General features: G+C 53.5%; 2 protein-coding genes and 1 long non-coding RNA gene across 3 annotated transcripts; all 3 read left to right on the forward strand.

Annotated features, from left to right (window-relative positions):
* The first annotated feature begins 3,984 nt into the window (after positions 1-3,984).
* LOC128850757 (uncharacterized) lies at positions 3,985-6,151 on the forward strand. Its single transcript, XR_008448063.1, has 4 exons — positions 3,985-4,107; positions 4,915-5,067; positions 5,355-5,538; positions 6,015-6,151. It is a non-coding gene; the product is annotated as an uncharacterized LOC128850757 (long non-coding RNA).
* Positions 6,152-6,748: 597 nt separating this feature from the next.
* LOC128850755 (hydrocephalus-inducing protein-like) lies at positions 6,749-21,097 on the forward strand. Its single transcript, XM_054055742.1, has 14 exons — positions 6,749-7,379; positions 8,524-8,733; positions 9,134-9,321; positions 9,503-9,685; positions 9,912-10,031; positions 11,020-11,179; positions 11,279-11,450; positions 14,148-14,264; positions 14,976-15,184; positions 17,396-17,572; positions 17,996-18,127; positions 18,873-19,006; positions 20,003-20,174; positions 20,988-21,097. Exons 1-9 carry the CDS (start codon positions 7,218-7,220, stop codon positions 14,981-14,983), a joined length of 1,320 nt encoding a protein of 439 aa, XP_053911717.1. The 5' UTR covers positions 6,749-7,217; the 3' UTR covers positions 14,984-15,184; positions 17,396-17,572; positions 17,996-18,127; positions 18,873-19,006; positions 20,003-20,174; positions 20,988-21,097.
* On the forward strand, positions 20,923-26,234 carry LOC128850756 (hydrocephalus-inducing protein homolog). The gene is made up of 5 exons (XM_054055743.1): positions 20,923-21,116; positions 21,783-21,932; positions 22,600-22,839; positions 23,119-23,287; positions 23,789-26,234. Exons 1-5 carry the CDS (start codon positions 21,099-21,101, stop codon positions 24,073-24,075), a joined length of 864 nt encoding a protein of 287 aa, XP_053911718.1. The 5' UTR covers positions 20,923-21,098; the 3' UTR covers positions 24,076-26,234.

Raw genomic sequence — 26,234 nt, forward strand, 5'->3', positions numbered from 1 at the left:
AGGAGCTGTCTCTGACAGATTAGCTTAAGCCACTGGACATGGGGAGCTTTTTGAGTGCTTGTTTGTCCACCTTTGTCCTTCTTGAGACCCTCTGCTTGGTGCTTTAGAAACAGAGTTCTCCTGGGCAGCGGTGCCCAAAGACCTGGCCTGCCTTCACTGTAGGGCCCGGATGGGGCGACTGCCTTGGTCAGCTCTCAGCATCTTCTCTTTGCTCCAGTGAGCAGCATCTGCATTTCCTTGTGGATTCTCTGGGCTTGTGCTGCAAACAGATGGACCCGTAGTGGTTGGGGAGTGCTTTGTTCCAAGTTGATAATGTCATGGCCCTTGTGTTTAGCCTTTATTGAGAAAACAGCCTGTGAGGTCCTCTGTTGTGCTGAACAAGGCTTCTGAAACAGGCCTCAGGGTGAGGCTGCAGTACCACCAGACCCACTGTGTCTGAAGGGTGGTCAGGTGTCTCCTCTAAGTTATTTTCGGGGTAGCATACGGCGTGGGGGAAGTTCAGCTGGAAGTTCTCCTTTGGAGAGTTCTCTGCACCCTCCCCTGGGATGGCTGATGAAGAAATGACTGAAGCCTCTCAGCTGATAGGTGTCCTTTTTGGCAGGATTCTACCTGTGAGAACCCTTTTCCCTTGTGCTGTGACAGGGAAGAAAGAGTAGTGGGCTGCTCCACGAGTGCAAAGGGGTCCTTCAGAGCAGCCAGCCAGGACACCCTTGAGCTTAACATGCTTGTGACATGTTCCTATCGATTGTGTGTCTCAGCTGCTTTATTTTCCTCTGTTCAAGGTTTCCGTGTGGAGCCGGACCGCGTGAAGGACCTGCCGTGCTGTGAGACCGAGTCATTCACAGTGCACTTTGACTCAGAAAGGTCCAACCTGCCACTGGGAGAGGAGGCATGGATCTGCTGGAGGGTAGGGAGGCTCTGCAAAGGGATCTGAACAGGCTGGACCGCTGGGCCGAGGCCAATGGCATGAGGTTTAACAAGGCCAAGTGCCGGGTCCTGCACTTGGAGCACAACAACCCTATGCAGCGCTACAGACTGGGGGAAGAGTGGCTGGAGAGCTGCATGGAAGAGAAGGACCTGGGGGTGTTGTTTGACTGCTGACTGAACATGAGCCAGCAGTGTGCCCAGGTGGCCAAGAAGGCCGATGGCATCTTGACTTGTATCAGAAACGGTGTGACCAGCAGGTCCAAGGAGGTTATTCTACTCGGCACTGGTGAGACCACACCTTGAATACTGTGTTCAGTTCTGGACTCCTCAGATGATGAGGAGGATGTTGAGGCTCTGGAGCGTGTCCAGAGAAGAGCAATGAAACTGGTGAGGGGGCTGGAGAAGAAGTCTTATGAGGAGCGGCTGAGAGAGCTGGGGTTGTTTAGCCTGGAGGAGAGGAGGCTGAGGGGAGACCTTATTACTCTCTACAACTACCTGAAAGGAGGTTGTGGAGAGGAGGGAGCTGGGCTCTTCTCCCAAGTGTCAGAGGACAGGACAAGAGGGAATGGCCTGAAGCTCCGTCAGGGGAGGGTCAGGCTGGATATCAAAAAAAAGCTTTTCACGGAAAGAGTCATCAGGCACTGGAACAGCTGCCCAGAGAGGTGGTTGAGTCGCCTTCCCTGGAGGTGTTTAAGGAACGGGTGAATGAAATGCTTAGGAGCATGCTTTAGGGATTGTTAGGAATGTTGGCACTCGATGATCCGGTGGGTCCTTTCCAACCTGGTGATTGTGTGATTGTGTGATTCTGCCCCTGTGGCTGCTTGAGCACTTGGGTTATAGCTTGTTCAAGGATGCTTTTGAGGATGCAGAGCAAGGCTGGTTCACCTGGACCGTTCATGAGCTGATGCTTCGCTTCTCTGCCACCTTCACCCATTCCTCCTCTTCTGAGAACAGTGCCTCCCCATCTGCTCGCCCTGCATACGTGTTTGCAGTCCAGTTCCAGGCCAGTGGTGTCCATGGCTGCTTTGAATGTGGATGCTCGTGGCACTGTGACAGTATTTCAGAGCAATGCAGGAATGAGGGTCTGTCCTCCCCGACCAAGGAGACCTCACACCGTTGGTTTTGTGCTCAGGTGGACAAACGTGTGCCAGGGAATGTGCAGAAGGTGGAGAGCAAGCGCCGTGTTTTCACTGCACTGCCCTCGGCCGGAGCCCTCTCGCCAGGACAGCGATGCAACGTGCGAGTCAGGTTTTCACCCACAGAAGAGGTGAGATTGGCGATTGTCATCCCGGGAGGTCTGGCAGGGCAGGGTGATAGTGAGAGCCCAGCGCAGGGCTCAGGAGATGAGGTCTACTGTCCCGTGGAGCTCTCTGCAAGCTCCATACCCACTGTGCCTCAGTTCCCCTGCAGCACCCTCTGCTGAGAGGCGTTTTGAAATCCCCACGGGGAGCTTGGACAGAGGGCATCGGGCACTGCAGTGTGGCTCCCTCTCTGCCCGTGGGAGGAAGCCAGGCTGTTTTCTCTCATCTTCCTCCTTGCGTGGGTGCATTTGCAGGCTGTAAGCCCCTCGTGCAGAGCAGCTGCTATGCTCACAGCAGATGATAACCATAAATGATGGAGCAAGCGTTCCCGAAGGCACTTGGCGTGTGGCCACGATGACTTGGAAACTGGCAGCATGTAACAGTGTGGACGCAAGGGTATCTGTGCCTTGGAACAGGGGTGTTTCAACTGCTAGTAGAGATGTAAGCACCTCGTCTCTGGCTTTGACCAAAGCCAAGGAAGGAGCAGGGAGGAAGGCCCTTATTTCTAGCTGGTGGGAGTGCATCTGCCTCCTTCTGGTAGCTGATGTTTGCCTGATGCAGCAGTGCCAGGACTGCGCAGGTCTGGGCAACATAACCCTGAGGACCTCTCCTGAGCATTGCACTCCCTCATAACTACGTGAAAACATCTGATAGACCATTTTAGATCATCTAATACCCAAATATCCCGTTACATGCCACACCAGGACTTGTCCCAGTTACTCAGAGCCAGCATGCAGATGCTGTAGCCCCTGCTAGAAGTAAATACCTGTTTTCCATTCACTTCAGTGGTACTAATAGCCCCCTGATGCTGGGGCAAGGGTTGATTTTGAGACCCTGTCTGCTGGAACTTCACAGAAGAGCTTTCTACACTTCTCTCTTTTCAGAAGTCCTACGACAGCATTCTGAAGATTAACATTTCCCAGAGCAGCCGGTCCCTCCAGCTGCAGGTCTCAGGGCATGGGCTGGAGCCACAGCTGGAGTTCAGCCCCACAGTGCTTGAGCTGGGACCGTTGCTGCCATGCAGCTGTGGGGTGGAGGGGACGGTGGTGGTGAAGAACCCGTGCAATTTCCCCATCGAGTTTTACTCTCTGGAGTTTGACCGGGAGTACCTCGAGGAGGAGCAGGTGAGAGGGACGCTCTGGTCCCCAGGGCCGTGCTCCCCGGGCAGCTGCTGCCCTGAGACGTGCTGGGTGAGGCCAGACCTTGGCTCCAGTGGGAGAAGTTTTGCGTCGCTCAGCTTTGAAGCTGTTTGCGTTGGGAGCTGGTGGAGAGGAGGAGGGGACTGGGGACTGGGTCTGGAGTTGGGGTTATCCCTCACGGAGGATTTAGCACGAGCAGAGACGGGTGATACAGCTGCGGTAGGGCTGTGAGTTACAGTCTCTGTGTGAGAATGCAGGATGGGTGTAAGGTGTGGAAGCTGCTGGTCCTGGAGGCCAAATCCTTGGCTTGATCCACAGGGAGCTACTGTGAAAGCGGTGTCATTGGCATGCACGTTTGTTACGAGGGACATGGGGCTGTGCATGAAAAGCTCTCTGGCTTTAAAACCCAGTATCTGATGGTGTGCTTTACTATGCCACTGAGGGGTGCAAGGGAGGAGCTGCTTCTGGAGGGCCGTGCTGCCTGTGCCGGGCGGCTGGGGATGTGTGCTGCATCGTGCTAAGGCACAGGGCTGTGAGCAGCGGGATGGAAGGCGCCTGCCTCCTCCCCAAAGCACAGGGCCATCCTCAGCCTGGCTGAGCCGTCCGTCCTCTCCACAGGTCGAGGTGCAGATGTGTCCTTCCAGCAGGAGGTCAGTGTGGAGGCCAAGCACAGCCTGAAAGTGAGCCACTCCATCTCCAAAGGCAAAGGCAGCCTGCGGCCCATCGGATCCCATGTCCAGGTGAGCACCACAGTAGGCAGGAGGAAGAGGGGAGGCCACACATCCCAGTTTCACACAAACAGCATCAAACAGATCCAGCAGGTGAAGCGCGACTGGCACTGCTCAGTGCACGGGACCTTTCTCTTGATTTTGAGAATCATAGACTCTTTGAATGGTTTGCGTTATAAGGGACTGTTAAAGGTCATCTGATCCAACCCTCTGCAGTGAGCAGGGACAGCTTCAACTCGATCAGGCTGCTCAGAACCCCATCCAACTTGACCTTGAATGATTCCAGGGATGGGACATCTACCTCCTTTCTGGGCAACCTGTTCCGGTGTTTCGCCACCCTCAGCTTACAAAATGTCTTTTTTGTATCTGGTCTGAATCTCCTGTCTTTATGTTTAAGACATTATCCCTTGTCCTGTCGTTGCAGCCCTTGTTAGAAGTGAAGGGGCTGCTTACAGTGGAGGCTCCACGTCAGCCTGGTGCAGCCTATGCCCTATGGAGAGCCATCTGGGCAGGTTGCGGATGGCGTGGGGTGGGAACGAAACCCTGTGCTCCAGGAGAGCTCTACTGGGCCTTACAGATTGTTGACACAGTGCAGTCCTGGCTAACGTGGCTGCAGGATGCTGCAGCGGGACCTCACAAGCTTGTGTCTATAATGGCTGAGGGATGTGACCCCCCGAAGCTGTCCCCTGGCGCTGCTGGCCTGCAGTTCTGCTCTGCTATCCCACTAGTGAGAGACCCCAGCTCTTAGCCCAGCTCTAATTAGAATCGTTCAGGAGTTTCCAAAGTGTTCTATTTCTCTTGTGGTGTTCTGTGTTGCAGGGGTTATCCAGTTCTCATCACATCTTTCCCTCTCTCTGCATTCCTGCACCGCAACAGCTGAGCATCAGTGGCGGCACAGCAGGAGAGAGGAGCTCTGTGAGCTGTGTGCTGCCTGAGGACTTGCTGGTGGCCATCCTCTCTGAAAGGCTGCAGGTACGTGGGGTGGGGCCAGGGATACATTCCTGCTCCAGTGAGCCAGGCAGCGAGGTGCAGTTGGGAGAGGAAGGGATCTACGCCTGCTGTTGGAAAAGAGCTGGGCTACCTGCAGAGATCCTGCACATGGTGAAGCCATGTTGGGAGCGCAGGGAAAGAGCAGAGCTCATCTCAGCTGATGCACTTGGACTAATGGTGGCTGATGTCATTCGACGTTTGGGTTTGCTGACCAGCCTCGAGCCCAGTGTGGTGGCTGACTTCCTCTTCCCTTTTAACTTCATTCTCAGCTGAGTGACTGCTCCCAGGGAGTGGTGTTTGATGGCCTGGAGACCCTCTTTGTACACAGCATAGTGTCTGCTCTCCTCTGCCTGCTCAAAGCTGTGAGGAATCGACCTCATGTCTACTTCGTGAACCTGTACCAGGATTGTGATTCTTGGAAAGCCAGGGAGACAGCCATGAAAGAGCAGAAAGGTGAGGCTCTTCATTGCCGTCCCTCTCAGCTATTCTCTCTCGAGCCTGCAAGCTTTCCGTGTGCATTTGTGTTACCAGCAGGATTTGCAAGAAATGTTTTTATTAATTCTTCCACCTTCTGCCTCAGTGTAGCCAGCGCTCAGCTCACGGTTGCTTAAAATGCAGCAGAGTTGAGGCTGTAATACTGACCTTAGTCTCAAAAATTAGAGCTTGGGGGAGTGGTTGTAGTTCAATAATTAACCACCGACCAGCGGTCCGCAGCACTGGTGCACGTGAGCCAGGCGAGGCATGGCAGCTGGCTGACCGGTGAAGGTTTGGAGGATGATCTGAATTTGGAGCAGGGCTATGAGCTCTCCCGTATCTCCTGGCAGGACGATGGGCTGGGTCGGGACAGAGCTGTGAATCCTCGTGGCTCACCCAGCACAGCCAGCTCTGCTTGCAGTCACTAATGGTTTTTCCTCTTGTCTGTGATGCAGGACAAGAGCAGGAAGAACCTGCCAGGAGTGAGGAAGCATATCTCCAGGACATGGATGAGGAAGAGTATGACGCCCTCACCGAGGAACAGAAAATTCAGTTTAATAACAACATCCGACAAGTTCAGCGTGAGAGGAAGAGGAGGTGTGTAAGCCTTCCAAGGGTAACTCTCCAGAACAGTGTTCCTGAAGGGTTTCCCTGCTCCAGAGACCTTGGTTGAGCTCAGAGGGGTTACGGAGCAAATGCTGCAAGTGTCTGTGACAAGTGGCACAAGGATGGCCAGTTCCATCTCCTCGGTTCCCAGCAGAGGAAGGATGAGAACATCTTCCCTCTGTTTTATTGGTGAGCCCTCTGGCTTAGACACTGGCTGCAGGGAGCTGGGCTCTGTGCTGGCCTTGCCACTGCACTTTCAAGTCTTTCTAAGTTAATCGATTGCCGTCTTTTGCAACCCCTTCTTCACCAATCCAGAGGGATTGTGGTGTCAATTGCCATGAGGCGTAGCGGTGCCGGCTTGATTTAGATACCAGTCCTGCCACAGGTGAAGTTCTCCCAGGGTTTTCCTTACTGAGTGATGCCGGCCATAAAAGCTGGTGTCTCTGAGGCTCCCCTTCAGCTGCAGCAGCGGATGAGCCCAGGAGAAGCTGTGGTCCAGCAAAGCACCCCTGTTGAGGAGGATGCATGGGATAAGTGTGAAGCTGGGACAGGGACCTGCTGAGAACAAGCAGGTGTTTCAGCACTTCTTTCAGCCCAGGCTGAATTTGTTGCCCTTGGAGGAGATCACCAGGGCTGTTTCAAACTGATTTTCAGGACAGAGAGCACGAGTTTCTCACCTGGTTGCTCAGAGCCTGTTTTGCAGGAGGGCAGTTACTGCAACCCTTGCTTTCCTATTGATGTGATTGTTCTCACTAAGAAGCAGGCTCTGCAGGGAGAAGAGGGCTGGAAAAGCCAAGCTCTGGTGACTCATAGAAGTCACACGATTGAGACCTGATGACAGCAAGGCTCAGAACTGGCTGGCCCTGCAGGTCTCCTCCTTGCTTTCCTCAGTTTGGGTGTTCCCGGCCGCCCCAGGTTGCATGGAGATGGTCTAACATTTCTGCCTGGCCTCAAGGTCAATAATGACGTGCGGGATCAACTGAGATTGCGGTGAGCCCAGATTTCTGGTGGTGACTCTTGGGGATATTTTCTGTTTGGCTTTCTGCTGGGAGATGGAGCAGCTGACTCGAGAGCTTGAGGAAAAGCGGCAGCAGAAGCTCAAACACTTGGAGGAGAAGGAACTGCTGATGAAGTGCTCTAGAATGGGGAAGAGATGGCTTGGAGAAGCCAGAAACAGTGCTCTGAGGAGGAAAAGCGAGGCTGGAGTGAGGCAGGTGGGTGGTTGTATTTACAGAGAGGAGTAAAAGCCCTGGGGCCCTTCCCACTGAGCTGTACCATTCTTTGAGAAGTCCACAGCCACACATGGTGCTGGGGATGAGTGTCTGGCCATGAGTAACATGTGGAGCTGTGCTGGGAAACAACAGGTTGTGTTGGCTCATGCTGCTGCTTCACCGGGGTGCTTTCCCATGGGTTTGTGGGACAGCTGCTCTTGTAGCATCGTGCTGCCTTTTAGTCATGGCTTGACCTAACTCCGTGCCTTCACTGTGAAGGCCCAGGTAGTTCTAGTCCAGCATTTCTCTCCATTCTGCATGTGACTTACACCTCTGAGCTATGACCCATCTGGGACGTGGTGTATTCTCCTACGTGTCTGGCAGGAGTCACCGCCAGGCCTTAGGTATTCATTGGCAACCAGACTTCCCAAAGAACCAGCCCACCGCAGGAATGCTCAGCACACCAGAAAGGTGCACAGAGAACTGCCGAGGAGTAAGGAAGTGTCTGAAGTTCCCTGTTTGGGTTGGGAAGGTGTTCTGTTTCTCAGCTGGTTTGTGGCATTCCTCATCAGTCTGACAATGGAGAGTGTGGTTTCCGTTGGGCTACACTGGCTGCCAGCTGCGTTCTGAACTGGGAGCTGTGAGCACTGAGCACGGGTCTTGGGCAAGGCTGGGGCTGGTGTTGCAGAGGCCATCCTGGAGAGCGGCAAGCTGCCAGCAGCAGAGCAGGTGAAGGCCTGTGAGGGTCAGGTGATGAGCCTGCCACCATCTGGGCCCTGGTCTGTGGCTGGGAAGGTTCTGCGCAACCCTTACATGGGTGGAAGGAGGGAGTGCTTTCTGTAGAAGCATCCTGTTTATTCAGTTACCCAGTGTGGAAATCACGATAAATGGGCTCCAGGCAGGGCAGCTCACAGTCATTGCTTCCCTCAGCTGAGGCACTCGCGGGGCAGGTTTCTCTCTAGGTGCCATCTGTAGGTCCTGGCACTGCTCTGGAGCTGTGAGCCACACCGGGGCATAAAAAAAGCTCTGCGGTGTTTATAAATGGAAAAAAAAAAAAAAGACATGGCCAAAAGCTCAGTGCCTTTAAGGAAGGAGTGTGAGGGCAGTGGTGACAGGAGTGTAAAGAGGGGTTTCTCTTATGCTTTAGATCCTAGATGACCTGGGTCTGGGTCCCTCGGGGCCTCCTGTTCCCCCTACCACTTTTTACTCTGTGGTCCATTACCCGGAGAAGTGGGTTGCCCCGGCAGCAGAAGACCTGGAGCACTTCATCTTTGTTGTGCCAGAGGGAACCACTGCAGAAGACAAACGGAAGGATACCGCAAGTGGCTTGAAGGCCTCTGCTGTGCTCCCAGTGAAGGTGCCAGGGCAGGGGACCAGGCTGGGTGGGGGCATGGGGCGTGGAAGGATGGGAAAGATCACTGTGGATAGGCAGCAAGGATGTGACAGAGTGCCGTGTCTGCAAGCTTTCCGCTCATCTGTCCAGAAGAGACAGCTCTGCTCGAGACCCGAGGCAGTTGTGTAAGATGAGAGAGGGTGTTGGTCAAGGGGAGGGTCCTGGTGGGAGGAGGTGTCATTTCTAAAATGAAGTCCAGCCAGGAAGACCAAGTCTCTGAGCAGGTGTGAAACCAGTAGATGCAGGTTGTGTGTTTATTCTCTCTCTTCTTGGTTAACAGTACCGCAGGTTTCTTCCCAGGATGGAGATGTCTCAGGGCAGGTGTCACCTTTCTCTCTCTTTTCTTTCTCCTCTTAGTGTGAAGAGGTCAGAGTTGCTGGCCAGCCCGACCAGGCGCAGGGTGAAGGAGAAAGCAGTGGTCCACCAGAAGGCTGCCGAAGAGAAACCAAGCTCTGGCCAGGGCAGGAGAGGTCAGCAGGATGCACCCACATATTCCTTGAGGGTGAAACGAAGTCGTGTGAACATGGTCCAACCCCCACAGAGACCTGCCAGGTGAGCTATGAGGGAGGAAGTGCTCTCTCTGCTTCACATCTATCTCGACAAACAAGCTCCGTCATCCCCAGCTCCACAGGGATACTCTGCTGGTGCCTGCATGGGATGGCGAGTCCGTGACCATCCTCCTTGTCTCATTTGGTCATTAACAAGGTCTGAAGGCCTCCTCTTTAATTGCCAGGCTGAGTCACTGCCAGTGGATTGTGCCTGCCCACGACAAGGTGGAACTGAAGGTTCACTTCAGCTCCACGGAGCTGGGCCAGTTTGATCAGACGCTACATTTTGAGATCCTGGGGACAAAGCGTCAGTACCAGCTGCAGTGCAGGGGCACCTGCCTGTATCCCGCCATCAGCCAGGACCCACGGTAAGGCTGGCTGTTCCCTCCAAACTCAGAGCCAATGCTGCCTCTTGTACCCCAGTGACCTTCTGGCTTGGGCAGTGTGATAGCTGAGCCGCCCAGCATCGCTTCCCATGCTCAGAGCTGGGGAGCACTGCTGCTGCCTCCACCACCAAGAAGGGCTATGGCTTTCTGACCAGATTTTCTACTTGGAGCATCTCGCAGGTCCTCATTTCCCTTTTTCTCTGCCCAGGGTGGTGTTCCCTCACCAGAGGAAGAGCAAGGTGGATGATGACATCGTCTCCAAGCAGTATGTCATGGACAAAGGTGTATTCCACTTTGGGCCATTGCTGTGCGGGAAGTCAAAGGACTGGTACGTGCTCCCCACCCTGAGTGAGCATCTGATGTGCCGCCTGCTCAGAGTGCGGTGTTGGGATGGGATCTCCAGGGTCTTGTGCTTTCACGGACATGCTGCCCCAGGGGCACAACTCAGGGCAGGCCCAGGCAGACACCTGGGGGGTACCTGGGGCTGAAGGACCATGGATGGGTGAACTTGAGCAGACAAAAGACACATGAGTTTTGGAGGAGCCGGAGAGGGATGGAGCTGATCTTCCTGTGTAGTATTACTAAAACATTATAATTTGACATGCCAGGAGGAAGAGGGGGAACCTGCAGAGGAATCCAGATGACAGTTGCCTTTTCCTGATCCTTACTGCTGGAGAAAGTCTGCCTAAAAAAGTTGTCCTTGTAGCTGCTGGCGTGTTTCTGCTTTTGACATGGCTCTTTATTTAAAAAAAATCCTTTCATGTTGAAGGCACAGTTCTTGTCACCATGGGAGCTCTGGAGAGCTGGTGGCATTTTGACCACTCAAGGAATCCAAACGGTTTACAAAGCAAAGGAGGATTTTTAGCCCCGCTGATGAATGGTTTGGGGTTCCTGTTTGTTTTATTTAACACTTGAACTCCAAATTCTTTTCCACACCTGAGAGAAGGGACCTTTAGCAGAGATTTAGCATTCGTCCTGGGAATTGATCCTTTTTATTTCCTTCCCCACGACTTTGAGTTCACCCACGAAATACAGGGCGGTCTCATGACTTTTTTTGAAAGAGATAAGGTAAACTATTTTTAAAACCAAACAAAGAAGAGGGAAGAATCCATGTGCCTGGTTTGCTTTAACTATTCCAACGCACAAGGAGCACCCTCATAGCATGCAACGTCCCCCTGAAAGGGATCCTTGTTCTTAGCCTGCTTGGTAGACCGTGGTCTCCCAGTGCAGCATCCTGCAGCCAGCACACAGCGCTTTCGGCAATGTATGATAAAGGCAATGGTCTCCTCTGCAGCCTTTTCCCCTCTTGTGGACAGGTACAAGGCAGAGCATTGTCCCAGCAACTTTGAGAAGATCAACATCCTCAACATCACATCCTCGGAAGCAGAGGTGCATTTCTGCTTTGAACACGATCGCAGAATGGACGTGTTCCGTTTAGACCCTCCCAGCATGAGGCTTAAACCTAATGAGAAGCAGGTAGGAGAAGATGGGCAGGTAGGGCAGGCACCTGCAGAAAAGCTGTTCCTTCTGCTCACTGAATGCTTTATTGTGTTTCTTTTTGGGGGATCGGGACAGGAGTTGAGCATTTGGGCGTACCCCACTTCAACTGGGCTCAAGGCAGACAACCTCATCTGCTGTATTGAGGACAACCCAGACCCAGCGGTCTTCCGCCTGTGCTGCCAGGGAGTGCAGGTGAAGCTGGAGGTCAGCCCCAAGAAGGTGCAGTTCAAAGGCTGCTTCTGCACAGGTCAGTCATCCTGCGGCCACTCTGATGGACACCAGTGCTGTCAGTCAGGTCCCCTTCAGCTTCTCTTGGCCACTCAAATCGGAGGCTGGACAAACATCCCTCTTCTTTCTTTACCAGGTTGGAAAGGACTGGATCATCGAGTCCAACCATTCCTAACACTCCCTTAAACCATTTCCCTAAGCACTTCATCCACCCGTTCCTTAAACACCTCCAGGGAAGGCGACTTGGTCGTGGCTACTGTACGGGCAGTGACAGAAAAGGGAAGGATTCCACCTCTGGGGCCCCCTCCGCTGAGGCTCCCTCGGGGAGGACAGGGATGGGGAGCAGCCCCGAGGGGTACTCCAAAAAGGGGGGTCTGTTATAAGGGGAAAATGGAAAAAGGAGATTTTGCAAGGTAGCTTCGAGGATGCTTATGGACATGATGAGAGGCTGAGATTCCAGCTGCTCCATGGGGAATCTCCGTGGGGTGTGGAAATTGCTTATTCGAGTTTTACCGAGGAGGCTACTGATGTGGCAGGGGAAGCAGGGCACGAGGGGGTGGCAGAACCTGATCCTGCTCGTGATGCAAACTCCAGCCCCTAATTATAAGGGGGAGAATTCTGAAACCTCTGCTGCGGACTTTGCTGGGGTGGAGGCAACGGACTTGGAGAGCAGGATGCCTGGGATCAGGCTGAAAGGGCTTTACGTCTGGCCTGAACGGCAGCCCCTGGACCAAAGCCGCGCCCCCCCCGCCCTCGAAAAACCGCCTGCCGCCCCTTTAACAAAGGGAACAGCAGCCACTATTTCAGGTCTTGTCGGTGAGGTTACCCGCCCCGCCCCCCCCCAACAGACTGAGAAAACTGCTGGAGCTACTTTTAGCCAAGGCAAAAAGCAGCCTGGGGGCTTGTGTCAGGCGGCTCACAGCAAACGAACAGGAGGATTTATTGGCTACTGTCCCCTCCTCGGCAAATGCTGCCCAGGACAGCCTGTCCTGGTGAGCCTCCCAAAATTTGAGGGGCACCCCTTATTTTCAGGGTTGGTTTGTTTGGAACGATGACGGGCGGTGATTTCTGGCGTGGTTATGATGGCTCCCGACCATGGGCCCTCTTTGTATTGCTCCCATTTGGCTTTAGCATTGTTGGGGCTATTTCCAGCCCTGGCAGCAGCTGCGTGGGCAGTGCTCAGAAACACAAAAAGGGGGGTCAGAGAGACTTACGAAGGGTTGAAAACAGTGAATGAGGCATTGGAGAAAGGTCTGGAGGCGGAGCGGGCTGCTCTGCCCGTAACACAGAAGGCACTGGTTGAACTGAAAAGGGAAGAGGACAGGAAAGCGTTCTCTGAGAGCAGAGAAGAGCATCTGGCACAGGGCGGTGAGGGGCTCTACCTCCTGGGGCGATCCCATCGCCGGGAGCCCTTGAGAACACTGAAAATTGGACCCCAGGAGGGGGAAAACTGCCTTTTAGTGGATAGAGGGGCAGAAAGGACTTGTGGAATTGCTGTAGCTCAGGGGTGTGAAATGGGGAAGGAGAAACAAAGCGTAGTAGGGGCGAAAGGAGAGGAGTTTAAACTACCAGTCTTAAAAGAAGGGGAAGGGGAAGGTTGGATAGGGGTAGGGGATATATTACTGATCCTGGAGGCAGGATGTCATCTCTTAGGAAGAGACTTCCAGACCCAGTTGGGGATCGGGGTGGTGCCCACGGGAAGGAGAAATGCACCGGGGAGGGAAAGCTCTTGGGCGTTCCAGCTGGAGCTCAGAGAACGGGTGGATGCTCGATATTCCTGGGAGAAACCTTGGACGGGAGGTCCCGCTGGGGGGGCCGAGGGCAGTGTGGGGCTCGTAGTTGTCCCACTCACGGGCACCAAAGTGTGCCGATTTAAAAAGGAACTGAGGAGACTGTTAGAGGACCCGCTAGGAGTTGGCCTGTCCGGAATGTCTCTCTTGGGTGAGGGCAGCTTGTCTGTGGTGTGGGGTGCAGCGGAGGGGCACTGCTCCCCAGTGGGCGCCGCTCCCGCACCAAAATGTAGCGGTTTTCGGGGGATGGATGAAAGGGGAGGGGAGCCTGGAGCAGGTGCGCCTCTGGCTGCCGCGACTCAGCCTCAGCCACCGCCCAGCGCTGCTTCCTTGCTTTGCAAAATTGAATACCTCATAATGATGTTTTCATAACAAACTTTTGCTTGATTGGATAAAAGATTTTGCACTGTCTGTTTATGACATCAGGAATCTGCCTTTTGAGAAGAATGCCCGAGCAGAGATCCTCAGATCTCCTGCATGAGTGCCTGACATGAAACCATCTGAAATGGGATGGTTGTCTCGAGCGCTTTAAAAGTCCCTATTTTCCTGGTTCTAATACGTTTCCCTGTAGTCGTGTCCCTGTTTTTGTCACTGAGAACCTAACCTGTCCAGACATGAGGTTTCCTCTCTTGTTTCTTTGGCAGGAGTGAATAAAGCCGGGCTGGCGTGAGGGTCTAAAATGTCCTTGAGGCCTCCGCTATTTGCAGCCAAATCGCTTGGGAAGCTTGTGTGTAGGACGTGCGGATGGCACCCGTGTCTCATCTTGGTCCCACACTCAGCTGATGGTGTGGACAGCCCCCTGCTTGATTTGCAGCCAGGTCCCATCTCAGGTGCTCCTGGCTCCATGAGGTGGTGGAACTTGCAGCAGAGCAGTCTCGCCCAGACCAGCCAGCTGCTTGCTGCAGTCCGCGATCCTTGTTTTCCAGGCACAGCCATCCACTGCTGTGAAGGCAGAAGGTACTGCAGAGACTCAGAGCCTGATGAGGATCAAGGAACGGAGGTAGTTCGTGGAGTCAGAGCCCTTCAGTGTGGGAATAGAGGAGGTAAGTGGAAATCAGCCTCACTTCTGCATTTCCAGTATGACCACCAGCTGTACAGCCCCGTCCCGCTGGTGGCCCTCGGCGCTCCTCCCAGAGCGGCTTCGTGCCCCTCCAAGCATGTCACACAGCAGTGCTGAAGCAACTGGTCACTGGAGGGGCCGTGTGGATCGTGTCACAGGGCTGACCGAGGACGTTAAACTGCATAGCAGATATGGAGGGCGTTATTCATCTCATCTCTGATCAGGTGGTTGATAGGAAACTTCTGCAGTAGATTTTGCTGTAGCATCTTGAGAGGGATCACCCTGCAATTCAGAGAGAGAGTGAGAAGCGTCAGGAGTCGGATGAGCTGGACTGGAATCCGCAACTCCGCTCCAATGGCTCTCACCTCCAGGTCTCGTGTTTCTCTAGAGGCAGTCAAGGGTGTTTTTAAGGGCAGGTTCTGCAGCAGAGAGAATTTATTGCTGCCAGGAGATCTCCGAAATTACTTTAATGTAGTATGTTAATTAATGCATGAATTGCTGAATATGGGAGAACATTTTTCGTGTAGTTTCTCCACAGGAAGGTGTAACAAGTGGAAGATGACATGAGGATAGTTTTGTCTGTGTTTAACGAAGAGGCCCCTCTAGAGACATCTGTCCTTCGCTCCAGGCCATGGCTGCCCTTCTGCGTCGATTTTGATGCTTCACATCTTGATCTCTCCTCTCTTGTCTTCAGGTTTTTGACATCCTGCCACTGTACACTGTGCTGCAGCCGAGTGAGAGCCAGCGGGTCACGTTCCCCTTCTTTGCCATGCAGACATTGTCGCCCACGTCATGGCACTGTGCAGGGTGGAGGGAGGCCCAACCTACGAGATTGCGCTGAGCGGGGATGCTTCGCTTATCAACTGCCTCCTGGACATCACAGAGATTGACTGTGGGCTGCAGGTACCACACACTTCTCTTGGCAGAGGTCTTTGAAACCATCACCAGCGGGTCTACGGCTCTCTCCCCTCCCAGCTACTCTGTTGGCTATATGGCGTGGAAGTACAACGTTTGAGTGATACGTCCTGTATCCAAGCTGGGTTTTAGTGGCCATCCCCACCCCCCTCTTCAAGGTAACTAACACTGACTCTTTGGGCAGGCGGGATCCCAGCACCCATCTCCGGAGGAATGTGTTCCCAAGACACTGCTCTGCTCCTAAAGCCTGAGGTCCAAAGAGATGCTTTTTTTTCCAATGCTTTGCTTAATCAATGATATAATCTAGGGAGGAAGTTAACATGGGCTTCGCGGTTGCTGTAGCTGGAAAGAACATCCCTGACTAATTCCCACTTTACTAATTTTCTGTTAAAACCCCCTCCAATGTTTCTGGCTGCTGGCCCCGTACGTGTTGTGCTGCCTCTCCTCTTGCTGTCACTGCAAGCTTGGCAAATATTGTATGTGGCTGCCTTTTCTGTAATGCCTTAATGCCATCTCCTTTGTTTCAGCTGCTAGAGCACGCTTTAAAGTGCAGAGAACTTGTATCCTCTTGGGTTTCGTTATCCCTGATCTTCAGGGGTTGGTTTTGCCTCTCTGCGTGCTGCCATAAAGATCTGTTCCTGTGTAGGGCGATGAGGCACCTACAGCTGTGGGTTCCCCAGGTTAACCTGGGAGACCTGAGCACCCCCATCTCCTCTGCCCCTGCTTCTCTTCTGCATTGTGTTCATTCGCTATCATCCCAGTGAGAGCAGAAGGAATTTCCCAGCATCAGGCCTGTGTCTGTAACTCCCCGCTCCTCTGTGTTCTCTTCAGGGGTTGCGGAAGCAGAGGTCACCCTGCGGAACAGTGGGAAGGTGGGATTCACCTACGCGGTGTTAAACCCCAGCGTGGCCACTGCAGGCTGCCCACAGCCCCGTGAGCCCCTGGTCCTCCCCAGAACGGTGAGTGCGGAGGAGGCACAAGTGGTTAACCACGGCCCCGTGTCCGGCTGCCCAGGGTAGGCTGCAGGAACAAAAGAGGGGAAAATAAACAGAAAAAGAAAATGAAAAAAACCCCAACTGAGAAATATTGGGAGAGGGAAGGCTGTAAGCAATCGCTGCTGGGGGCAGAGGGGACCAAGTTAGCACAGTCCTAACAGAATCTCTAAGTGGCCTGAGCCACAGAATCATAGAATCACCAGGTTGGAAAAGACCTCTTGGATCATTGAGTCCAACCATTCCTATCTGCCACTAAACCATGTCCCTGAGCACCTCGTCTACCTGTCTTTCAAATACCTCCAGGGATGGGGACTCGGCCACCTCCCTGGGCAGCCTGTTCCAGAGCCCAGTGACGGTTTCTGTGAAAAATTTCTTCCTGATATCCAGTCTGAACCCCTGGCAGAGGTTGAGGCCATTCCCTCTTGCCCTGTCCTTTGTCCCCTGGGAGAAGAGGCCAGCACCCACCTCTCTACAACCTCGTTTCAGGCAGTTGTAGAGAGCAATAAAGTCTCCCGTCAGCCTCCTCTTCTCCAGGCTAAACAACCCCAGGTCCCTCAGCCGCTCTTCGCAGGACCTGTTCTCCAGCCCCTTCCCCAGCTTCGTTGCTCTCCTCTGACACGCTCCAGAGCCTCAACATCCTTCTTGTAGCGAGGGTGGCTGGTTGAACCAGCATGTGGCTCCTCTGTTCCACAACAACTGCAGGCGGGAGGCACGAGCGCTTCTGCCACTCTGAACCCCGGCTGCTGAGTTCTCTGCTTGTGCCAGCACTGGAGCTGGATGGTGCTGGCTCTCCTGAGGGTCACCTCACCCAGTCAGGGCCCTCAACAGCTGCCTGGGAACCGCTTTGCTGTGACAGGAGCTGCCAGCCCTGCTGAGGGCTCAGGGACACTTCACTCTTCTTCCACAGTGGCTCGAAAAAGAGCATCTGTTTATTCAGCCCGACTCTCACTGCAGAGCTGCGTTGGTGCTGCGCAGAGGGTGGTTTGTAGGTCTGTGCTGGGGGAATGCATCCCGGCAAGTCCTCTGAAGGGCATGCTGCATCCTGGTGTAGGAGACCTCGGCTTTTGATGCAAGAAAGCTAGAAGGTGATGTTGTCTGATACTTTCTCAGAGTTGCCTTCTCTTCTCAGAGTGTCTGCCATCAGAGCCATCCCTCCACCAATCCCTGTTTGGTGCATTCCTTCCCTCTTCTTCCATGTCTGCAGGGTTACCTTGGACCTGGCAAGGAGCAAGTGCTGAAGGTCTGCTGCCTGCCAGGAGTGCGTGGAGTCTTCTGCAGACTTTCCAGGTCCAAGTGTGTCACCTGAAGCCAGAAGAGATCTCCCTGAAAGGAGACGGGAACTTTCCCAGGTTCTCCTTGGACCTCCTCAGGAATATCAAAGGTGAGCACTGCCTGTCTGCTCTCCAGGAAGGTCCTCTGTTCCCACCCCACCTGCTCCACGTCTTCCATCCCCAGGGCAGCTCACACCCACTCCACCAAGCCTGGAGGTTTCAGGGCTGCCAGACCACCACTCAGCCCTCTTGTTGCTTCCTGAGTCTCTGGCAGATGAGCCTGTGGGCTTTGCCCCAGAAACCATCCTGCAGAGCTTGCCAGCGTATCTGTTGGAATCCTGGAAGGGTGATGGCTGGACAGAAATGCTCAGGAAAGCTGTAACAGAGGCTGGCAGGGATTTTGGCAGGGTTGGATTTGCATGACGTTGCAGGGGATGAGATGCTTCTTTGTGGGAGGAAGATTGAAGGGGAAGGAACATCAGGATTCAGAAGGGAGCAACAGGGTCCGCTTGCAATTGATTTTCTTCCATCAGGAAATGAAAAATATGAGAAGATCCTCAAGGAGGCGTAAGAGAAGATGGAACAAGACAACCAGAGAGACCAAGCAGTTGTTCTAGGGGAGGCTGTGGCTCTTGGAACCACTAACAGACAGCTCAAACACCATGGTGAGAACAGCTGCTGCCCTGCTTAGCACATACCACCCTCCCTCTGTGTCGTTTGGTCCCCTTGCAACCCAGAGCAGGCTTCCCAGTGTCCTGCTGGCACTTGGGACCTCCCTGCCCACACCTGGCCACAATCCAGCATCGGCTCAGCACTGCCCTAGGAGCTGCCCACCTCTGGCAGGTGTCCTCCTATAGCCACACCAGTTTCCCCACTGCCCCCGGGAGAGATCCTAAAGGCTCTGCTCAAGTGATTGAGGGTATGGTAGTCTGTGATGGAGACGCAGGCCCTTGCTGGGATAGTTGTTGCTCACAGCCCAAGCCCTGCCATGTATACAGAGCTTAATAGCAGCAGCCTTGCTGCACCCTGGGATTGTGCTGCTAATGTTCATGTCCAAGAGGCCTCAGCTTTATCGTGGTTCCGTTTTCAAGAGGGATTCTGTCCAAACTGCTTTGGCATTGGCAGGGGGCAGGGAAATAACTTGGAGCTCTGGAAGGTTCCTGGCTTGTCTGTCTGTTTGTCTGTTTGCCAGATAAGCTTCCGTAAGAGTCACTGGGCGGGTGAAGAGGCTGGAGTTCTTTTCCGTTAAGAGAAGGCAGAGAGAGTAGAAGGTGTCACAGGCACTGACTAGTGAAACAGGAGGACCCCATTACCCCTCTCAACAGGAGCAGGGTGGGATCCTCTTGAAGAGACCGTCCTGTGCCTCAGGAAGGACCCTTGCTAACCAGGCACTGTCTTTCCTTTCCTCAGTTGGAGCCTTGGCTACAGATGCAGCTGGAGGAGGTGCTGCTTGAGGAACACGCCCTGGAGCAGCAGAGAGCTCTGGCCTCCAATGCCCCAGAGGAGAGTGCCTTTGACCAGCATGCTCACTGGAGGCTTCTTGAGTGAGTAGGGACTGCTGTACCCCATCTCCACGTGGCCCGAAGGTAACACCCAGCAGTGCCCCCCTGGTCCTGAGACCTCCTTGTGTCTGCAGAGCCGGGGACTTCAGAAAGGAGCTGATCGTGATAGCTTTGACACGCTCCTTGTGAGTGGAAGAGTGTCCTCACTTCCACAGTGGCACGTGGAGCTTTAGTGCTCAGCTCCCCAGAGATGCTGGGGTCTGCTCTTATTGCTGAAGGCAGTGCAGACCATCAGGGCCTTCCAGACAGCACGGACACCACCTCTGCTGACCAGCTCTGAAAGAGGCAACTCAAAGCTGACATCTTTGTTCCGCCTAACAGACCACACTAAGTCAGAAGGGCAGGGGATCACAGAGGCAGACAGACCCTTGACAGACCCTAAATGGGATGGCTTGAATGCTGGTGGGCCTGCAGGGCTTTCCTTGGTAACTCATCCCTTCCCTTTGCTCTGTCCTGATGAGGCACGGGCACGGTGGGCTCCAGTTCAGGAAGAAGATGCTGTGCAAAACAGATTAGTTTATGTACTTTCCTGAGTGGGATTGCTCTGGAAAAGGACCTTCCCAGGAATCCTGCAGGTGTTGATGACTGCATTTACTGTTTCTGCTTTGGGGCCAGATCTGGTTGCAGAGTAACAGAGATTTCCTGTGCGGGCAAATCCTATTGCAAGGGCATAAACCAATTTCAGGCTTAGCCTGTACATCAGGCTTAGCAGTTTAATTGAGACCAGTGGAGATTCGGGGGACTTATCTAGGATGGCTTTTTGTAGCAGAGGAACTGTGACCCATATCCATTTTAAAGAGATTTTATTTTAAGGTCCCATGGGTAGGTGGTAAACCCTTGGACCTAGAGTCCCCATGACTTACCAAAGTCATTACCGCATGGCCTTGGGTTTCACAGATATGAGTTGAGTTTTTACAGCAGTGAATAGAAACAAATCCACTATGTTTGCTTCTTCCATTTGTTTGGAAATGTATCCAGGCTCTGGTTTAAGGACTCCTTACTCCTCCTTTCGGAGCTGAGTTGCCCGAGTACATCTTGGACTTTGGCTACGTCGTTCTCGGAGGCATCCACACGCCCGTTGTGACGGTCACCAACACTGGGCAGTTCCGTGTGTCCTTCCACACCGGTGGAAGGGTCCTGCGTGGCACAGGTAACCACTACTGGTGAGACTTCACTTGCGCTTGAAGGAGTTGTGTCTGACGGATTAGCTTAAGGCACTGGGCATGGGCAGTTTTTTGAGTCTTTGTTTGTCTAGCTTTTTCCTTCTTGAGGCCCTCTGCTTGGTGCTTTAGAGATGGATTTCTCCTGGGCAGCAGTGCCCAGAGACTTGGCCTGCCTGTGACTGCCCTAACACTTTATTGCAGGGGCTGGATTGGGAGACCATCTTGGTCAGCATTTTGTGCTCTTCGGTACCATGAGTATCATCTGCCTTTCCTCGTGCACTCTCTGGGCTTGTGTTGCAAACGGATGGACCATTAGTGGTTGGGAAGTGCTTTGTTTAAAGTTCATAATGTCACGGCGCTTCTGTTCAGCCTTTATTGAGGAAACAGCCTCTGAGGTCTTCTGTTGTACTGAACAAGTCTTCCAAAACGGGCCTCAGGCTGAGGCTACAGCACCACCAAGCAGTGATTCGCGGTGTCTGAAGGGTGGTTAAGTGTCTCCTCTAAGTTGTTTTGCGGGGAGCACTTTGGCATGGAGAAGTCTTAGCTGGAAATTCTCCTTTGGAGAGTTCTGTGCATCCTTCCCTGGGACACCTGCTGGAGCCTCTCAGCTGACAGGTTTCCTTTTTTACCACGTGGGACCCTTTTTCCTTGTGCTGAGACAAGGGAGAAAGAGTGGCATTCTGCTCCGCAGATGCAAAGGGTCCCTCAGAGCTCCCAGCCAGGACACCCATGGCCTTAACGTGCTTGTGACGTGTTCATGTTGATTGTGTGTCTCAGCTGCTTTATTTTCATCTGTTCAGGGTTTCAGTGTGGAGCCAAACTGCATAGAGGACTTGCCCTGCTGCAAGACTGAGACATTTGAAGTACGCTTCGACCGAGGAAGTGCCAACCTGCCTCTGGGAAAGGTGGACATGCTCCTCCCCATCAAGGTACCGCCTGCTTCCTTACGTCCCTCTCAGGGCAGGTGGTAGGTTGGGGACTGCAGCAGGTGTCGCCTGGGCTCTCAGCTGGTTGCTTCTCACTAGGTAGCAGAAAGTCCCATGTTTCACATTCGCCTCTGTGCCAACGTGACTCTGCCGTCTCTCTGCCTCTCCAAGGACAGCCTGGAGTTCTCCGCTGTCCTGTGTGAGCAGTGGCAGGAAGAAACTATCCAGTTCCATAATCAGCTGCAAGTTCCCTGTATGTGGTTCCTCACCGTCAACGAGCCTGTTAAGAAGTCAAAGCACAGTTAATGTCTAACATGTAACTTGTTGGTTGTTTTTTCTTTGCTTCTTTTGCCTTCTGTGCCCCTGTAGCTCCTTCAGCATTTGGGCCACAGCTCATTCAAGGATGCTTTTGAGGGTCCAGCGCAAGGCTGGTTCAGCTGGTCCTGTTCCTGAGCTGATGCTTTACTTCTCTGCCACCTTCACCCATTCCTCCTCTTCTGAGAGCTGTGCCTCCCCATCTGCTCGCCCTCCGGTTCCAGGCCAGTGGTGGCTGGAGCTGCTCTGGATGCAGGTGCTCTCAGCACCATGGCAGTATCTCGGAGCACGGCAGGAATTGACGGTCTGTCCTCCCAGACCAAGGAGACGTCATGCTATTGTTTTTGTGCTCAGGTGGACAAACACGTGCGAGAGAGTGTGTGTTGGAAGCTGCTCCAGGAGCTGAAGAGCAAGCCCCATGTTTTCACCGCGCTGCCCTCAGCTGGAGCCCTCTCACCAGGACAGCGATGCGACGTGCGAGTCAGATTTTCACCCACAGCAGAGGTGAGATTGGTGGTTGTCGTCCCCAGGAGGTCTGGCAGGGCAGCATGGCAATGGGAGCTCAGCACAGGCAGCCGGAGATGAGTCTGCCATCCATGGAGCTTTCTGCAAGCCCCGTACCCACTGTGCCTCAGTTTCCCCTGCAGCACTCTCTTCTGAGAGGCACTTTGAAATCCCCACGGGGAGCTTGCGCAGAGAGCATCAGGGCCCTGCAGCGTGGCTCCCTCTCTGCACATGGTGGGCAGTCTGCGTGTTTCCTCTCGTCTTCGCCCTCGCATGGGTGTATTTGCAGGCTGCAGTGCCTTTGTGCAGAGCAGCTGACACCCTCACAGGGGATGATAACCTTGGAAGGACTGAGCTAAGCTAATCCTGCTGCTGGTACCAGCAGACAAAACAGCCACCAGACACCTTGCGCTCCCTCGTAACTACGTGGAAACATCTGATAGACAACTTTAGATCATCCAATACCCAAATATCCAGTTACGCTTCACACTAGGACTTGTCTCAGCTACTCAGAGCCAGCATGCAGACGCTGTAGCCCCTGCTATACGTAAGGGTGTGTTTTCCATTCACTTTAGTGGTACTAATAACTGCCCTGACCTAGGGTTGATTTTGAGACCCTGTCACGTGGAACTTCATGAAGGAGCTTTCTACACTTCTCTCTTTTCAGAAATCCTACAAAAGCAGTCTGAGGACTAACATTTCCCAGAGCAGCCAGCATCTCCAGCTGCAGGTCTCAGGGCATGGGCTGGAGCCACAGCTGGAGTTCTGCCCCACAGTGCTTGAGCTGGGACCGTTGCTGCTGGACAGCCATGGGGCGGAGGGGACGGTGCTGGTGAAGAACCCGTGCGAGCTCCTCGTTGAGTTTTTCTCACTGGAGTTTGACGAGGAGTACCTTGCCGAGGAGCAGGTGAGAGGGAAGGTCTGGTCCCATGGGCATGCTGCCGTAGCTTTGCAGCGCTCCGGTGTTCCCAGGCTAATGCCAGGGAGATGGAAGCATCTCCCAGACAAAGCCTGGTGATGTTTGAAGGTCAGCCAAGCTCAGCTGGCAGGCTGCGGAGGGGCTTGAATAGTCCGTGTTGTTGGGAGGAAGGAATGCAGGAACAGATAGATTGAGTGGGGAGTCCGTTAATGCAGTGAAGGTCAAGAAACATATCCTGAGTATGGTTTCTCTTCCCCATGTGCACAGATCCTGCGGATGCTGGAGGACTACAATTCCCAAAGCACCTCATTGCTACCTCCACGTGCCCCGGGTGAGAAGCTGCCCCTAGAGGTGCTGGATTACTATGAGGACCAGAAGAGGCTGCAGGATGAGCAGGGAAAGTCCAAGACTGGGGAACCAGCAGGCCAGGCCAACGGTGAGGCTTCAGCATTTGGGCTATCCTGAGTGTGGACACAGCAGGGAGTTTAGCCCCCACACCCTAAGCTTGACCTTCGTCTCTATTGAAGGGCCGTACTTTTAGCAGCCACCCGTTCCCCAGTGTGGTGGAGGAATTCCCAGATGAAACACACATCCTCTGCCAGCCCTAAGTACAGCCAAAGCTCATACCTGGCTGGGGAAATAATCAGGGTGTCCCCTTGTGTCCTTCAACCAGAAGGAGTAGGGTGGGCTGAGTCCTTCAGCCAGTAGGGCCAGGTCCAATATCAGTAGCTATTTCATGTTTGCTCCTTCACAGCAAGAAAAGCACAAGCTGAGAATTCCTGTGAGGGCAGAGATAGCCTGGACAGGCCTTGGGAGTCTCTCTGCTTGGAAATTTTTCCATCATTTGCATGTGGCCATTCAAAGTGGCACGTGGCAAAGAGCAGATTGCCTGGCTGTATTCACCCACTTGTTCTCTCCCTGTGTCCTTCCTCCTCAGGAAACTTTGAAGGCACCCAGTTTCTGTCAGATGAAGGAAGAAAGCCCTCTGCTGGGATTGTTCACAGCATTTCATCATTTTTGGTGGAAACCAGTCCAACAAGGTGGACTGTAAACCTGAATGTGGAGAAAAGGAGGAGAAAGGTGTTGAGAAAAGACACAGGAGGGGCAATAACCCTAAGCTTTTCACTTCTTTTATGTCCATTGTGGCAAAAGGGTGAAGGACTTCAGTGTCACCTCCATCACTTCACTGCAGCCCGGAGTCGCTTTCATTCCTACAGGCCCTGAATCCACTCTTCTCTATGTCATTTTTGGGCACTGGAACAGGCTGCCCGGGGAGGTGGTTGGGTCCCCATCCCTGGAGGTCTTTAAAAGATGGGTAGACGAGGTGCTCAGGGACATGGTTTAGTGGCAGATGGGAATGGTTGGACTTGATGATGCAAGAGGTCTTTTCCAACGTGGTGATTCTGTTATTCTATGGTTTGTGGAATCCTGAGAAGAGTCTGGGGCAGGGACAAATGAGAAGCTGGGGAGGTTTTCCCCAGCTTTGCCAAAGGAGCACTTTTTTAACCCAGGAGCTGGTGGGATTGGGGTGATGCTGTTCCCTTTCCTAGACAGTGCCCTCTGTGGCACTGCAAACTGGGATGACTTTTGTGGACGCCTTAAGGGCAGAGCTTGGAGCTCTTTGAAAATGGTGTTCTGGTTAGTTCAGAGCCAACGCACCTCTATATTCCTAAAGCACCGAGCCTTTGGATAATCGCTTGGTCCCCAAATGTAGCCTCTCCCTTGGGACTGTGTGAAATGCCCAGTCCCGCCTATCCGGCCCCTTACCCAACAGGACTTGGGACAAAACTCTCATGAGGACCATGTTGATGGTGGAAGGAGGTTTGGCCCAGTCCTTTTAGGTATTGCCAAATGCTTGTTCTTTCCTCCTGTCACCCATCTACTCTGACCAGGCACCTTCACCAGTATCTAGGGCAGACCCCAATCTGCACAAGCCTGAAGTAAGGGCACGGTGAGAACTTGGGTGTGATGTTGGTTTCATCGGGGTCTCCTCTTGCAGGGTCTGAGGGGATGGGGACGATGATCAGGATCGCAGGTAGGCAGGACGCTGACTTTTCTACTCGGTTCTACACAGCAGAGCATTGGGCACGTACTCTGCTGAGACATGAAGCTGCCCCAGGCCTTCACCTAGCTGGTGCAGGTGGCACAGCTCATGCATGTAGGCTCCCATTCCCCAGAACAGGATGGCCATGTCCCTGTTGTCTTGTGGGACCACACTGCCTATGGTCCCAGGGAGGTGGTTGAGTCACCATCCCTGGACGTATTTAAAAGACCGGTAGACAAGGTGCTCAGAGCCATTGTTTAGTAGCAGATAGGAATGGTTGGACTCGATGATGCAAGAGGTCTTTTCCACCCTGATGATTCTGTGATTCTGTGGTTGCCTCGTGGGAGCAGTTTCTTACCCGTCCTGACCCCCAAACCGTGCCCAGATGTTGCCTTGGACAGCGCTGATGAACAGAGGCTGGAGAATGGTCAGAGTAGTGGTGGGACAAGGCTCAGAACCCTGTCCTGGAGTTGAGGTCACCGCAAGGGACAAAGTCCTCAGCTGAGGTGGAGGTGACCCACTTGGCTCTAGAGTTCAACACTTGTAGCCGTGCTCAAGCTGCCTCCCTCATGGCCTTCCTGAAAGGGGCACTTGCCTTCCAACTGTCCTTGAGAATTTGGAATCCCGTATGGGAGCTTTTCAGAGCCTGTTTTGAAAACATCTCATGTGCAAGTGTCACCAAGCAGTCATCCTCTCTCTCTCTCTTAAGGAAAGACCTCAGCAGCGACTGCCCTGTCGCAGTACTGTGGCGCTGCCTGCTTGTCCATTGACTCCGTGGTGAAAGAAGCCATCTCAGACAGGAGGAGCTTGGCCGGGTCTCTTAGGGAGCGTGGGTGCAGCATGTAGAAATGCAAAGCCCTTTCACAAAGCATCTGTTTGAAGCAGCCTCTGTTTGAGGGGCTCAGGCAGGGGTACGATTCCTGCCCCTGCACGTCTTGGCACGTGTTCCTTTTTCTAGGAGGGCTGAAACACCTGTATCTATCTCAGGGCTGTTAGTATTTCCTCAAAGCTGAATCCACCTTGCTCCTCCTGGTTATCCAGCAGAACTGCTGCCCATTTTGATGGGAAAAAACCCTCTGAAGTAGCTCACTGAGCAGCAGATGGCTGACTTTGAGTGTGGCTTCACAGACGTGAAGTGGAGGGAAGAATGAACTCTCTGGGGACTTTCAGGTGAGAGAGGCACTGCAGATGAGCTCTTTTCTCCAGAGATTTTTCCTGTACATCGTATCAGGTCACACAGGTCGTGCATGTTTTGTGGTTCTCCACGTGAGACCAGAGACTTCACGGACAGCCGGTGCACTGAGCTATGCAGGGTGAGGCCAGACCTTGGCTCTGGTGG

The sequence above is a fragment of the Cuculus canorus genome, unplaced genomic scaffold (genome assembly GCF_017976375.1).
Source record: "Cuculus canorus isolate bCucCan1 unplaced genomic scaffold, bCucCan1.pri scaffold_67_arrow_ctg1a, whole genome shotgun sequence".
NCBI classification, from domain to species: Eukaryota; Metazoa; Chordata; class Aves; order Cuculiformes; family Cuculidae; genus Cuculus; species Cuculus canorus.